Source organism: Schistocerca nitens, chromosome 3 (genome assembly GCF_023898315.1).
Source record: "Schistocerca nitens isolate TAMUIC-IGC-003100 chromosome 3, iqSchNite1.1, whole genome shotgun sequence".
In the NCBI taxonomy this organism is placed as follows: Eukaryota; Metazoa; Arthropoda; class Insecta; order Orthoptera; family Acrididae; genus Schistocerca; species Schistocerca nitens.
Genome location: NC_064616.1, coordinates 87369541 through 87385834, shown reverse-complemented (window position 1 = coordinate 87385834; position 16294 = coordinate 87369541). Strand labels below are relative to the sequence as shown.

Sequence of the window (16294 nt, the reverse complement as noted above, 5' to 3'; positions counted from 1 at the left end):
TTGTTATTGTCAATGTTGCATTTCGAAATCTTTTCTGACATCTTTCTTTCTCTTTCTGTTTTTCCAAGTAGTTTCACTTTGTGTTCACCTTCTCCTTTTTACCGTAATCTACCATACAATTTCATCCCGCCTATAAATAATCAATAACATGTAACCCACTTCCAAACCATAACCAAAAAAATTTTTTTCCGCTTTCAACACTACCGCTGCTACAAAATCCACCATTTCCAGTTCACAAACAGTTCCTTTCACCTACTGATATCTCTGCCCAAACTCTTTGCCTTTACAAATGTCTGCTTCTGTCTGTATATGTGTGGATGGATATGTGTGTGTGTGTGCGAGTGTATACCTGTCCTTTTTTACCCCTAGGGTAAGTCTTTCCGCTCCCGGGATTGGAATGACTCCTTACCCTCTCCCTTAAAACCCACATCCTTTCGTCTTTCCCTCTCCTCTCCTCTTTCCTGATGAAGCAACCGTTGGTTGCAAAAGCTTGAATTTTGTGTGTGTGTTTGTGTTTGTTTGTGTGTCTATCAACATGCCAGCACTTTCATTTGGTAAGTTACATCATCTTTGTTTTTAGATACAATAATGGAAGAATGATTTTTTTAGCATTTACATCAACTAGGACAGGCTTTGCTGTATGCAACTTTTGGAAAATTTTCTTTTTTATTTAATTACATGGACAGATGCCCTTCCCGTCATTGCAGTTCTCAGGTACCTAAGAGATGGAAGTCATGTGCATTATCCATCTGTGAATTGTATAAACATAGTTATGTGTGTGATATTATTTTAAGAGTCCCTGAATCATATTTTCTGAGGCACAAATTGGGTAAACACACAAAATTTGCTGAAAGAAGTGTGGGAAACTGCCTAAAAGCCACACTCAGGGTCCCTGGTGCACCAGCCGCAATTGTTAATCTGCTTCACAGTTTTAATCCTAGCCTGGCTCCCTTTCTTGTCTCACAAGCCAGCACACTGCATGTTACACTATAAAAGCAGCTAACTTAAGAAAGGAATATAGGATTTAATGTCCCATTGATGACCAGATTATTTCAAATGAATGATATGGTCTTTGAGGGAAATGCAACAGTCATGTACAGTCTGGAGTTGCTCATGATCCAAGGGGTAGAGTTTAATTTCTAAAATTAGGAACATATTCATAAAAAGAAGGAGACAAATGGCAATACCAGTGTGAAGGAGGTTCAAGGCATGATTGGTCTGTAATGTGTATGTTAATATAGCAACACAACAGCAATGGAATAATACATAAAGTAAAGTAAAGGAAAGGCAAACACTCACTTACAGCTGACTGGTATGTGCTGCACAGAAACATACAACAGACACAAAATTTACAGTAGCTTTCCAGCTATTGCTGTTTCTCTATTAGCATTCACACACATAACTATAAAGACACTCAAATGCTCACACACACCATTGGTGAGACAATATATTTACAGTTACAGAGTGATACATTTAGAGGTCAGATGATAGAAGGTACAGTGGCATGTCGGTCAGCTTAAGACCCAATCAACAATCCACTCCTTGGGTGACAGGCTGAGAGTGGTGCTATGGGTGCCCTAGTGCAAGATTTGTGTACAGTGGCTATTACAATTAGTAACAAAAACTGACACAGGTGAAGGTGTATGAGAGGAAAGGGAGAAAGAATGGGTGTCAAATGAGAAGTTGTTTGTGTGGAAAGATGTTCTTTAACTGGCCCTGACTGGCACTAAACTGAAAACAGTGCAGACATAAAAATCCATTGGACATGTTAATCAGGAAGCAATGATGAAAATTCGATTACATCCTTTGGAAGTAGTATTCAGGCAGGACACAGTTGAATGGCAAAGCATTTGCCTTGACTCAGCAAAACATTACTCAGCAACCCTGACATAATATAGGGCAGTAAGTGTGCAGTAACTGTTACAGAGTATATAGCATTTTCTGTTAAGTATTATTATATTCTTAAGGCAGGGAGAGAAGTTACAGATAAAGAAATTCAGATACTTTTTGTTGTAACCACGACCGTTCTGGTCGCGGGGTGGCCATGAACCAAAGTGCGGCAGGACCAAATGGGAGCAGCCCACGAACAAACAAGGAAAAGGATGGACACACACAACAACAGACAACCGAGCAAGACACCAAGAACAGCAACACGCAAGAAGCAACAGGGTCACAAGCAAAAACCTCACGAAATCAACAACAACCACTCGGACATGAAAACAAGCAGAGTAAACACGATGTCTGTAAGCGAGATATTGAGAGACTGATGCGAATATCAGACTGCCTTGCTGAGAGAGAGGCAGGCACTTAAATACATGATAGGGTGCATCACTATTGGCCGCTGGGACCACGTGCTCCGCAGTGGCGCCCTCACATTATACACTGGCCAGGAGTGCGTGCAGTCACGGCTTATGGCATGATGGCTGCAGAGACCTCTAGTGGTAATCAAGGTCCTTGCCATCTGTCATGGATTCGAAACCCACGGCGCTCACTACCAGACTTTTAAAGCTAGAGGAGACAGAAAGGTGATCAATCCAATGTATAATCCTTCTCTCTGAAATGAAAAATGGTGATGTTAGTTTAATCTTGGATGCTTATGGAATGAACAAACTTTTCCCCTGTAATGGAATAGGCACAATATCTAGAAGAATTTTTAAAAAAGTTCGAAGATGTTCAAATTTTTAGTGATAAGGGTATACAAGCAACCCAATGGTAAGTCCTGCTGCATGAGTTACTTCTGAAAGCCAGCCATGACAAAATTATTTCACTGGTGTGCAAGACACATGAGACAGGTGAAATACCTTCAGATTTCAGGAAGAATGTAATAATTTCAATTCCAAAAATGCAAAAGGCTGACAGGTGTGAATACTATCAAACTATCTGTTTAATAAGTCATGGTTACAAAATATTGACATAAATTATTCACAGAAGAACAGAAAAACTGGTAGAAGCCAATCTTGGGAAAGATCAGTTTTGGTTCTAGAGAAATGTAGAAACGTGCAAGGCAATATTAAGCCTTCAATTTACCCAACAAGATAGGGTGAAGAAAGGTAAATCTATGTTTAAAACATCTGTAGATTTAGATAAAGTGAATGACAATGTTAACTGTGCTATAATACTTGAAATTCTGGAAAGTAACAGGGGTAAAATACAGGGAATCAAAAGTTATTTACAGCTTGTACAGACTGCAGTTATAAGACTTGAAGGACATAAGAGGGATACAGTAGATGGGAAGGGAGTGGGACAGGGTTGTGGATTACCTCTGATGTTATTCAATGGCATAGGCACAATATCTGTACATTGAGGAAGCAGTAAAGAAAACAAAGGAGAAATTTGGAAAGAGAAAGTACATGGAGAAGAAATAAAAATTTCAATGTTTACTGATGACATCGTAATTCTGTCAGAGATGCCAAAGTATTTGGAAGAACAACTGAATGGAGCAGCCAGAGATTATAAGATGAACATCAACAAAACTTAATTGGGGCAATGTAATGCAGTTGAATTAAATCAGGCAATGCTGAAGAAATTAGATTAGGAAACAAGAAACTAAAAGTAATAGATGAGTTTTGCTATTTGGGGAGTAAAATAACCGATGATTGCTGAAGTAGAGTGGGTATAAAATGCTGACTGGCAATAGCAAGGAAAGCATTTCTGAAAAAAGGGGAATTTCCAGGGCCATTGCCACCAGCATCCAATGGCACAACAATGCAAATTTCCTATTATACTTTTAATCATTAACCTGGGGATAGTCCTCAATTATCATGTTTTGTTCTCAATTCCTTTAACAGTAATTGAGGACAACAAATGCTTATTTCTTTATGTTTCTTATTTTTTGTCATCAATTTTTGGAACAGGAAGATTCTGCTGAACATTTTAAACTAGAACTCAATTGAATATACCAGATCAACCAAATCTAGCATCAATTACTTATTCGACAGAGATGAATCAGTCATGTTTGTTTCTGTTTCATATTCAATGGCCACTGATTTAGTTTCAAATTAGGTACAGGAATGTGTTTACTTTTGTAAAAGTAAGTAAAAACTCATTATGTAACTGTTCTGTCTGACTTTGAAAACAATTCAATGTCTTAATTTTTCCTCTTTTTCATTTTTTCTTCTCACTTGCTCATTTTTTTTCTGTTTGATCTGAAATTAATTTTTGCCATCCTATACCACACCTAAAATTTTGCTGCCCTAGTTGCCCACCAAGTCTTGCCTAATGGTAGAAATGGCTCTGGGAATTTCTTAAAATCTAATGTCAATTTAAATGGTGGGAAGGTATTTGTCCAGAGCATAGCCTTGTATGTAAGTGAAACACAGATGATAAGCAATTCAGACAAGAAGAGAATAGAAGCTTTTTCAATATTATGGTATAGTAGAACACTGAATATTAAATGGGTAGATAAAATAACAAATTCCAAATAGAATTGGATTAAAAAGAAATGTATGGTACAGTTTAACTAAATGAAGAGATTGGTTGATAGGACATATCCTGAGGTATCATGGAATTGTCAATTGGCTTATGGAAGGAAGTATGGGAATAAAAATTGTAGAGGGAAACCAAGGCTTGAATACAGCATGCAGGCTCAATTGGATGTAGGTTGCGGTACTTACACAGAGATGAAGAGGCTTGCCCAACATACACTAGCATAGAGAGGTGCATCAACTCAGTTTTCAAACTAAAGACCACAACAACAGCATTGGAGAAGCAGCTGTCAGTATCAAGTTCTGCAGTATTGTCTGAATGTGTCTGTGTGTGAATTCATTCACATGCTAGGCAAAAAAGTTCTAGGGAAAGAAGTTGTTGGAAAAGCAGTCTTTGTGCATGACATACTGATACTGATAGCAATGTCACCATGGGAGGAGCTTGTAGACACCCTAGAGGAAGTGCTAGAATTATGGTCAATGGAAAAAAGTCCAAAACCAGAAAGAAAGAATAGGCTAGACTTATGCAGGTACATTGTGTGTGATGATGGGTTTAAACCAAGTTAAAGAATATCAGAAATTTCCTTGTTTTTAGATGCAAAAAGTAGCTGAGAGGATTTCTCAGTCAGTGTGAACTCTAGAGGGAGGCTGTGAAGGACCAGTTATTAAATAGCACTACCTACCTATGCTACTAAAAAACTAGTTTGTCTGGAAATGAAAAGAGTAACACAACAAGGCTTTTGAGGATATAAAACAATGGGCGGTGAAGTAATGAGATACTGTCATACTTGGTGCCATAGAGCACTTAAGAAATGGGGAAAACATTACACATTAATGAAGCAGAATACCCCAACCTTCCAGTGAAGCTTTATTAAATTTCATTATTATTTGCGTGATACATATATCTCTTCATAATGCCACAAATGCCTCACACAATGGCAGCTGTACCTATAGAAATGTGATTCATCAGATACCACCCACGCAGAGAAAATGTAGAGCCTGGTTTACTTAGCATGAGACTGTGAGTAGTGGAGAACATGTATGTAGGCCATAAACCAGCTAAAATATGGTGTTTTACCTTAATTTTTTGCCAGTCTTATCACAACATCTTAGACAATGATATTAACAATAAACACATAGTTTTCTCTAAACCAAATCAGAAAAAAGTCTCTAACATTAAATAAAATTGTATTTTACATGTTAGAGTAAAATCTGCAATATGAAAATGAACATTAATTTATATACTACATACCTTTCATGTACACAATATTTTCTGATGTGGGAGATGTCATTGCTTGCCCTGAATGGACCCGACATTCAGCTTTCTGACTGCCATTGATTCTGTATCTGAAACAGGTAATAGCTAATCAGAGGATGGGCTACACATTTGATATTACAATGTGAATTTCCAAATAAGGAAGCCTGAATGAATCAAGTGAAAGATTGACAAAAAAACAATGAATAACAAGATTATGTAACAATATATTCATTAAACTGCAGAAAAAATACAAATGATGAACATTAGATATGAGGCAGTGAACCGGCCTCTAAATAAAATGGATGCTCACACAGGTTTACTTGTAATGTAGCTTAGTTTATCCTTACTTTGATAGACCAAATAAATTCATATGCTCAACATTGACTTGTAAGTGAACCATGTGCAAAATTATAAGACAGATGTGTCAATACAATCAAGTTGCATACATATTAAAATTCAGTACCAGAGGGTCTTCATAAGAATCTGTTCCATGAATGTATTCATTTATTTATATACATTGTGCCATTCTGTTGGTGTATGTGAGATGTAAGAGTGTGGAAGGAAGTGATATACAAAGTTTATAAATCCACAATAAAATGTCAAGCAAATGTTGAGAACAGTAATGGTAATAACCATATCATTCATGTATGAGAATGTAATATGTTCTGTTAACTCCTAAGAGACCTGAAATGCCATCTTGATATAGCTGTATTTAGGTTTTTAGTTTACATCTGGCATATTATTTTTACCTTGTATTCTGTATGCACTGCATATATTTAAGCAAGAAGTACCTTGACAATACAGAATGAATCTTCTACCTCTACATCTATGTTTTACACTTACATTTAACAGTGTGCTGTTATAAAACTGCCTGAGGGATGACAACAATGGACTGGGACTCTGAACCATACTCACATATTTTGCACCCAACTGTTTTACCGAATGACCTATATAGGCATGTCACACAACCTCTACCTGCCAATACATCTTATCTCATTTCCAAATTCAACAGAAACTCTGCCATTTTTCTTGATGATCTACCTCTCCTGGAAGCATCGATTGGTGAAGAATGACTTAGCCACAGAATTTTAATATTTTGCCTTATGGACTGGAAGCACACAATTTTAATCTATCAGGGAGTTTTGTAACAGTCTACACTCCACTGTGAAGTGAAAACTTCATCTGGAAATAAGCTCTTCAATTGTGGTTAAATCATTCCCTACCATATCCTTTCCACCAGCAGTGCTAAGCAAGTTATGTGGGAATAAGGTGTTCTGAGGAATTTGGAAAGTACGAGATGGATACTGTCAGCCTGAAGTTGTGTGACAGGTCATGAAATGTGGCTGGACAGCTCAGAAGCATGCCTGGATAGTTCAGTTGATGAGAAGTTGGGATCGGGTTTTGAGACCCAATCTGGAATGCAATTTTAACTTGTAGAAGAATTTTATATCTTTAATATATTTACATTTTGAGTAATATTGCCTTAAAAGAGCAGTGTGTGGTATACTCTTGTATTGGTGCTTTTCAATTCTATTCACAATCAACCCTCCTTTACTCACGTGAAAATTCGTGACATGCTCACTTACACGGATGACAGGTGTCATCCAAGAAGCAAGTGGTCTATTTGTATACTTTGAATGGCCTTAATGACTGATTTTATGATTTTTTATTAAATCTAAATATAATACATTTAGTATTCATACACAGTATAATATATTCTATCGTTTTAAACAGTTCGACCATTCGAAGAACAATATCTTCAGCTGAATTAGTGGCATTACATGGTCCCTCTAGTTGCTTACCGACGTATGGTTCTAAATTCAAAGTGTAAGCTGTTTTTACTTCAACCAAAGCAAACGCTTTTAACCCATACTTCACTGGTTTGCTAAGGATATATTGCGTGAATGGAATGGACAGTTTCCTCTAAATCCCAAAAGCTGTTTGTCAACAGTAAGATATTCACTAGGTGAAAAATATTTTTGGCAATTGTTCGTGAAAGGTTCAAGTACCTCTCTGATAGGAGCCAACTTGTCAGTCTCTCTGCGAACACCTCTATCAAGGATATTATCAAACCTAAGACATCTCAACAGAAACCTGAATCGGTTTTCACTTATGCATAAATAACATGATTCAAATCCGTTTCCCTTTAAGTTATCCCACAATTTCGATATACTCTTCCTAGAACATCTCAAAGATCCACACAGATATAACAAACCAATGAAAGCTCTGATCTCTATCGCATCTCTTTCCCTAGAGAAGTTACCATGAACTTCACTGATGGATATATTAGTGCATGTTGTGATAATGCTTATTATGTTTTCGTCCAAGAAAAAATTCAGAATTTCTATTTCTGTCTTTTTTTATATGAGCTTGACTTTTTGGTAAAGGCAAATGCATAATAATATTACAAGATCTGCTTCTAACAATGGTAGGATATTTATTTTTCCTCTGTTTAGTTATTCCACCTTTCCCTAAAAGAAATGCAACCTCTTGAGTTACTTCTTTCTGTGATTCATATTCATCATTCTCTGGTACTTCTTGTTCTGTTACTGAATCATGACCTCTTTCATGAAGACAGTCCTCAGCCTCTGAGTCAGTGCTATCACTGTGAGCATCTTCATCACCCAGCTCATTGAACCATTCCAACCATACATTAGGATATCTACTAAACTCTGTCCGAGGTTTTTTTTGCTTTTGACATTTCTTCCACAATCTAAAAATAAAGAGAATACTAGGTAACATGGAAGGTAACTGCAGTCAGTTTCAATAAGCCCAAATTTACGCACATTAAAGATCGATTGAATCTTGGAAAGCAATAAAGTAATACAGACTTACTTTGTTTCAGATTGTGGCAGCAGAGCTCACGCGGATTACTGGTGTCCTCCAGACTATAATAATGTTTCATAAACAATGTATCTTTCGTAACTGAAAGCCAACAGTGATTGGAGCTAACTGCTGGAGAGTTAACAGAAAGGTACTGAAAATGGTGCGATCTTAATCCTGTCCTGTCAGACAAAATTGAGTGGGAAAGTCATGTGGATGATGAGTGTCATCTGCATGAGTGACAGAGGGTTAAAAAATGGTGCTACTGAAGTGCCTATCATGTTACATCTTTTCTGATGTTGAGCTACTGCTGCCTAGACTTCTAAGAGTCTGTGAGTAAAGGGTAATAATAGAGACTGCTTTCACTTTATTTGTAGATAAATTTCCCCTGATATTCTTAAAATATCTTCTTTTGTTTTAATGTGGCTCCATGATTTTGAAACTGAACTTTATGTGATTTCAATGCAAATCACACTGTGGCTGATCAAATTCTATGGTAACACTGGCTTGTCTCATCACACATTCTGGCAAACAGTGCTGCTGCATTATTGTACTACTATTACTAAAAATAAGGTCAAAACTACCACAGTTAACAAAAACTCCTAGAGATTCAGTAGTTTAAGAAATATCTGTCTTATTAGTTATGTGGGTAACTGCTATGTCTATGCTAAGGAGCTTAGCTTCAAACTGTTCCTGGCACAACATTATCTCAGAATATGTTGCAATATATTGACTTATTCCCCAACTTCTTGTCCAAAGTACTTTCTTATTTCTATTCACTAGATTTCATGGACAAAGCAGTCCATTCACAAATGAAAATAATAATATTCATGCTGTAGGAAAGTTCTTGGAGAATGTAATTCATTTAAGATTGAAGGAGACCGCTCACCAAAAAGCAGAAGTATTGAGTTGTCGAAAGGCACACACAAAAGAAAGAAAACTTGCTAGCTTTTGGAGTTATCCTTTGACGGGCTAGAGGAAAAACAAACAAACACACATATATATCTCTGTGTGTGTGTTTTCCTCTAGCTTGTCAAAGGATGACTCTGAAAGCCAGCAAGTTTTCTTTCTTTTGTGTGTGCCTATTGACAATGCAATGCTTCTACTTTTCAGTGAGTAACAATATTCATATTTTTGATGAGTGATGATCTGTAGCTATTAAATATTTCAAGAAATTTAGACTGAAAACATCTGCCTTGTTAAAATGAATAACTTCATTTTGTTCATAAAATCAAACATAAAGATAATCTTCACTAACAGAGTCACCTTCTTAGCAACCATTTGCAAAAACAATGATGGTGTTGGAAACAACGACTCTGTGTAAAAAATATCAAATCTGCTTCTACATCTTTTATCTTCAATAATATCATCAGCCATAAGCTGAGATGATGTCCTTAATATTTGTCATTATAAAAGGCAAATCTACTCAAAGCTTTATAGTCGTCAACAAGTAACAGTTCTCATAAAAAAAGTATGATGAACCTGTGTAAATAATATTGATATTTGAAAAATATTTCATTCAAACCTATTGCAAAATGCCACAGCACTACACACTTCATGTTCTAATAACATCATGTGCAAGGGGTGCTATTGTGTGCAGAAAAAAATTAAAGAAATTGGGGCATAATTTTATATAGCACTCTGAGAATGATGTTTGTTTTCTGTTCTTGTGATAAATCTTTATTTTGATATTCAGTAGGGGGGAAAAAAAAAAAAAAAAAAAAAAAAAAAAAAGAGAGAGAGAGAGAGAGAGAGAGAGAGAGAGAGAGAGAGAGAGAGAGAGAGAGTAATTTTGACAGCTTCATGGACAATTACGGTCAAATAAAAAACCAAATTTGTGTCATTACAGCTTTGAGAAGCCAAAATACTTTACAATAAATATTCAAAATGACAACCACCAACTTCAGTAGAGATTCTTCAATGTTGAGCCATGTTTTGTCTTGTCCTTTATAAAATTCCATGCTGCCTCTGCATTGTACCAGATTCTACTAAATTGCACTCAGTAAGCTCATCTACTTTTTTTTTATCAGTGCTGAGTACAGAATGCCCTTTCCATATCCAATCCTCCCATTGCCAACAGAAGAGAAGGGTGAGATCAAGAGAACATACACGCCAAAGGATTTGGCATCCCCTTCCATTTACTCTGTGTGAAGATGTCTGTAAGAGATGCTCAGGTAAGATGATCGAATTGTGCTACAGCACCATCACATTGGTATGACTACTAATGTCCATTTGCAATGGATAATCTTTGAGAACTTTGGGCAAGACATTCTACAGACACATCACAATGTGGTGAGACATGAGGTTCAACAGGGTGGCCTCCAACAATCTGAGCCCAAACATTTGTTGAGTATCTCATATTTTCTCAAGCATTTAGTGTGTGGATATACAGTGCCCATAAATGGCTATTGCAGGTGTAAAACAGTAGTCTCTGTCATAAAACATGACTCATTATTAATCTGGTTGATCAGGAACTAGGTGTAGATGGTCACTGTGTGGGAACTGCCAACACTCATGCAACTGACATACATTGCACAGGAAATCAGGAAATCACATGTGTTGATTCTTTGTTTGGAAGAAACATGTTCCAAAAGAATTTCTTCAAAATCAAGGGCCTGTAACCTGCTTCATGCACCTGCCTAATTTCTGTCATCTGAGATAGTTCCTGTTGCCCTTAGTGGGTGATCAACATTAGTAAATGTTGGTTCACTAGGAAGTTGTTTGTTTACGTATAATTCCATGTACAGCCAATCTGTTGCTCTGGTATTCCTGTGAGATTGTCCATAACATAAATGCATATCAGAATATGTAATTACTCTTCATGAAGACAGATTGTTTTAAAATCAGTTAAAGATCTGCAGATACATACATACAGAGAGCAATGAAAGCATTGTAAGGATGCAGCTATAGAGTGACTCAAGTGGACTAGCTATGTATTTACATACTTCCCTGTGGTGACAACCACCAATGGATGGAAGAGGAGCTACCAAACAGATAAGAATTCAAAAACCTCATAGTGCAATACATGCTTCATTCCTCATTTTAGATCCCTTGATGAAAAATGTTCAAGATATCACTTTTTATAGCCCCACAACAACCCACCTAACTTCTCAATTCTTGTGACAGTTATTTTGAAAGAAGTCCAGAGATATCTATATCTCTTCCAATAAACATTTCCTGGCAACTGTTTTCAGATCTTTTTTTTATTACTTTTTAGATGAACCTAGTATTTCCATTTTCCAAGTGCCATAAGAATGAAGACTTGCTTGTAAATACAAGTTTGTTATTAGTCATATATTTTTGTGCTGCAGCTGGCAAACTAAATGTCAAAATGGCAGGATATAGTGGAATTTTGAAAGAGCACCCACAGTTGTGAAAAAAGCTGAAAATTGAGAGCTCTGCCTCTTTACAAAAGTAGCTCTGCCTCTTTAAAAGTGTTGCTAAGACACAACTTGTTGTCAGAACCATTATTATTACTGCCCCTTCCAATATATTCTGAACCTATGTGGTTGAAACACCTGTGATGGAAACATATAAAACCCAACATCCAATCAGACTGCTGATCCCATTCACATTCATCCACTGCCTCACTCCTAAACACACAAAATTTGTTTAAAATGTGCTGATATAAAAGAAATCAAAACTAAAAAAGTATGTCAAGTACATTTAGCTGCCAGATTGCTTTAAAAAAATCAGCTGGCATTGTGAGTATTGAGGTGTTCATTGACTGATGGAAATAAAATCCAAACTGATATACATAACTATATCAACTAGCTCAATTTTTGTGAGACATATTTGAGAATATAAGCTGCACAAAAAAGGTTTGCACAACATGTATATCTATAAATGTGTGTTTCTTAGCTAAAGAATGAGCCTTGAAACCATAAAAGTAACTCTAATGTGAAATAAAAGCAAAATAATAACCCCAAAATTAAGGAAATGTATTTGAAAGTGCACTGTCAGGCATGGCTAACACTTTGAGGGTGACTGTCTGGACCTGCAGTGCACTGTTGGCAAGCAGGGTGCACTCAGACCTTGTGAGGCCAACTCAGGAGCTACTTCACTGAGAAGTAGTGGCACCAGGTGACAAAAACTGACAATGGAGAGGAGAGTGGTGTGCTGACTCCACACCCTCCATATCCTCCCCCAATGAAGCCTTTGGGCTCAGGATGACACAGCAGGCAGTCAGCACTATTATGCCTTGTGACGATATTTGGTTTGCGGGGTGCTCAACTGCACGGTTATCAACATCTGTACAATATCCCATCTTTGCACTGTCAAGTCTCACCACTTACCTGACTGATGATGAAATGATGAGGACAACACAAACACCCAGTCCCCAGGCAGAGAAAATCCCCGACCTCACCAGGAATGAAGCCTGGGACCCCGTGATCAAGAGGAAGCAATGGTAGCCACTAGACCACAAGCTGTGGTCACTGTTGTGCCTTATGAGGCCTGTTCAGATGGAGATTTTTTATTTGAAAGGGCACATATTTTTACATCTGGAAAATAAAAATCTGTTGCTGAGTAATGTTCAAAATTGTATTGCTCCATCCTATGGATTGTGACATGTTCGAATCCTCCTCAGTGTCCTGTCCACAAGGTAGTTGAGACACTGCTGCTTGAGCCCATCTCATTATTCAATGGCAACTCCCCCAACAGCAAGTGTAAGAAAAGGATTCCTGCAGTGACACACTGTATGTTTCAAATGTTCCAAGCACGCTCAAACAGGTTCGAGTCAGCAGATACCACAGGGCATTCATTCCCTTTGGTTACTTTCTACCTCCTGGAGGAAAGCTGTCCACGAATTGGGTGTGAAATACTTGAGGTACCATCTTGAAAGATGAACCCAGAACTGAAATGTTGACTGTAGGGCTGAACAATAGGTTGAAGGAACATGTCTCAGCACTATTCAGCTATCTAATTGCTGTGATAATGGAGAGAGGAATCCAACACTTGCACAGCAGAGCAGCAACTTACATATTTATCTTTTTCTGAGCTTTTTATAGTCTGATCCTTAAATTACTTGTGTGTTTTTGTAGTTAAGAGGTGTATTCTCATGTTTTAGTAACTGTATAGTGTAGATTCACCCATTTTGTTGCATAGTTGAAATTTGTTTGTTTGGCATGGCCAGCGATCATTCATCTCAACTTAGTCAGCTACCAGCTGCTGCCTGTGATGGACTAGTAGCGCAGCAAGTTACATAATTAGCTTTTTCTGGGCTTTTCTTTGTAATTTAATTCATAAATTCCTTGCATGTTTTTGTATTTAAGAGGCGTAATCTCAGCTGTTTCTCTATTTGAGAGGTGTAATATTGAATTTTAATAACTGTAAAGTCTAGATTCATGTAGTATGTAGCACAGTTATTTCTTTTGAACAGCCAGCTACACACCTCAGTAAGGCACAGCCTCAGTTCGTGACACATCAGGAGGATAGTAAGTTACATACTTAGCTTCGTCTGTGTGTTGTTATAGTTATTTCTTAAACTAGTAGTGCTAGTGTGGATAATATGAGTGTGCGCTGTGTGTGGGTGCAGGAGGAGCTCAAGATGGTTCTGGTCATGGTCAGCCATCTTCAGGCTGGTGCCTTGGGGTATAGCAGTCATGCAGAATCTGGCACGTCACATGGGAAACCTCAGGTGTTGCTTGTTTCACCCATGGGCTCTGCTGCTGAGGCACCTTGATGATAATCTCACACAGTGGGTCTGCCCTCACCACAGGGTGAGTGGCAGGTGGTAATGTGTTTGCGTTGCTCAAGGCAGAGAGTGATGTAGAGGATGGCAGTCTAGCCTTGACCATTTGCCCTGCCAGTGGACAGGTGGCTGCTCTTTCAGCAGGGTCTAAGGAGCTTCCCATACATGTGATGGCTTCTTAAATAATACAAACATGTGATGGCTTCTTAAATAATACAATCTGGCATGTTTTCCTCAATGGTGTGTGTTCATCAGAGACAACAGTAATGTCAGGAGAGCCACAGGGAAGTGTGATAGTTCCCCTGTAATTCTTTATATTCATAAATGATCTATCAATATAATGAAAAGGGTAGTTGCTACTCACTGTATAATGGGGTGCTGAGTCACAGAAAGGCACAATAAAGAGACTGTTGGGAAGTTAGCTTTTGACCAACAAGGCCTATGTCAAGAGTAGACAACATACACACACTCACACAAACACAACTCACACACATGACCGCAGTCTCTGGCAGCTAGAGTCTGACTGGGAGCAGCAGGGCATTATGAGAGAGGCAACTGGGTGGGGATAAGGAGGATGCTGGTGCTGTTAACTTTCCAGAATTTCTTAACCTCGAACCTTGCCTCACCATCAATCCCCAAATCCCTCAACATGCAAACTAACCTTACATCCACAGAAAGATTCGCAATCCACCACCTAATAACTGGTCTTGACGTTATAATCCTACCTGCTGACAAAGGCTCCACCACTGTGGTTTTGAACCACTAGTGTTACCTGGTAGGAGGACTCTGCCACCTGTCAGATTCGTCCACCTACAAACGATGTGACAGTGGCCCCATTCCATAAATCCAGCAGGATCTCCAGTCTCTCTTCAAATCCTTAGGCATATCCCAGAGCTTCTCCCCAGAGTCCATATCTCTCCTTGCCCCTAACATTCCCTGCACTCCTACCTTCTACATGATTCCTAAAGTCCATAAACCCAACCACCCAGGATGCCCCATTGTGGTTGGTTACTGTGCCCCCCCCCCCCCCCCCCCCCTGAGAGAATGTCTGATCTTGTAGATTAACACCTTCAGTCAATTACCCACAACCTAACCTCCTACATAAAAGATACCAACCATTTCCTCCACCGACTCTCCACAGTTCCTGTCTCTTTATCACAAGGTACCCTACTCATCACTATTGATGGCACCTCTCTTTACACTAACACCTTAAAGCCCATGGCCTTACCACTTTTGAACACTACCTTTTTCAATGCCTGACACATTCCAAACCAACCACTTCCTTCCTAGTCACTGTGACCAACTATATCCTCAGCAACAATACTTCTCCTTCGAAGACATTACCTATGAACAACCCCGTGGTACAGCTATGGGCACCCACATGGCACCATACTATGCCAACCTATTCATGGGCCATCTAGGGGAATCCTTCCTAAACACCCAGAATCCCAAACCCCTCACCTAGTCAGATTCATTGATGACATCTTTGTGATCTGGATCAAGGGTGAGGACATCCTATCCATATTCCTCCAGAACCTCAACACCTTCTCCCCTATTTGCTTCACCTGCTCTTACCCAACCCATTAAGCCACCTCTGTCGACATTGACCTCCATCTCAAAGATGGCTGTATCAGTACCTCTCACCATATCAAACTTACCAACCACCAGCAATATGTCCACTCTGAGAGCTACCACCTGTTCCATACCAAGAAGTCCCTTTCATACAGCTTAGCCACCCGTGGCCGTCGCATCTGTAGTAACGAGTAGTCCCTCTTGAAATATGCCGAGTGTCTCACTGAGGCCTTTGCAGATCGTAATTACCCTCCTCACCTCCTCTTGTACAAAGCAGATCTCCTGTGCCTTATCTTTCCGGTCATGCAACACCTCCCAAAGCCCCACTGTCCAGCCACAGAGGAGCATTCCCCTTGTGACTGAGTGCCATCCAGGACTGGAGCAACTGAATTACATTCTCCGCCAGGGTTTCAACTACCTCTCGTCATGCCATGAAATGAGAAATGTCCTACCCACTATTCTTCCCACTCCTCCCACAGTGGTATTCCACCACCAACTGGATCTGAACAATATCCTCATCCATCC

General features: G+C 38.7%; 1 protein-coding gene across 2 annotated transcripts in view; it reads right to left on the bottom strand.

The window, feature by feature from the left end:
- The window catches only part of LOC126248059 (uncharacterized), a 551905-nt gene that overhangs the window by 118591 nt on the left and 417020 nt on the right, over positions 1–16294 (bottom strand). For both annotated transcript variants that reach the window (XM_049948697.1, XM_049948699.1), the window contains one exon: positions 5677–5771. In XM_049948697.1, the coding sequence (XP_049804654.1) occupies positions 5677–5771 (95 nt within the window). The remainder of the gene's footprint in view (positions 1–5676; positions 5772–16294) is intronic.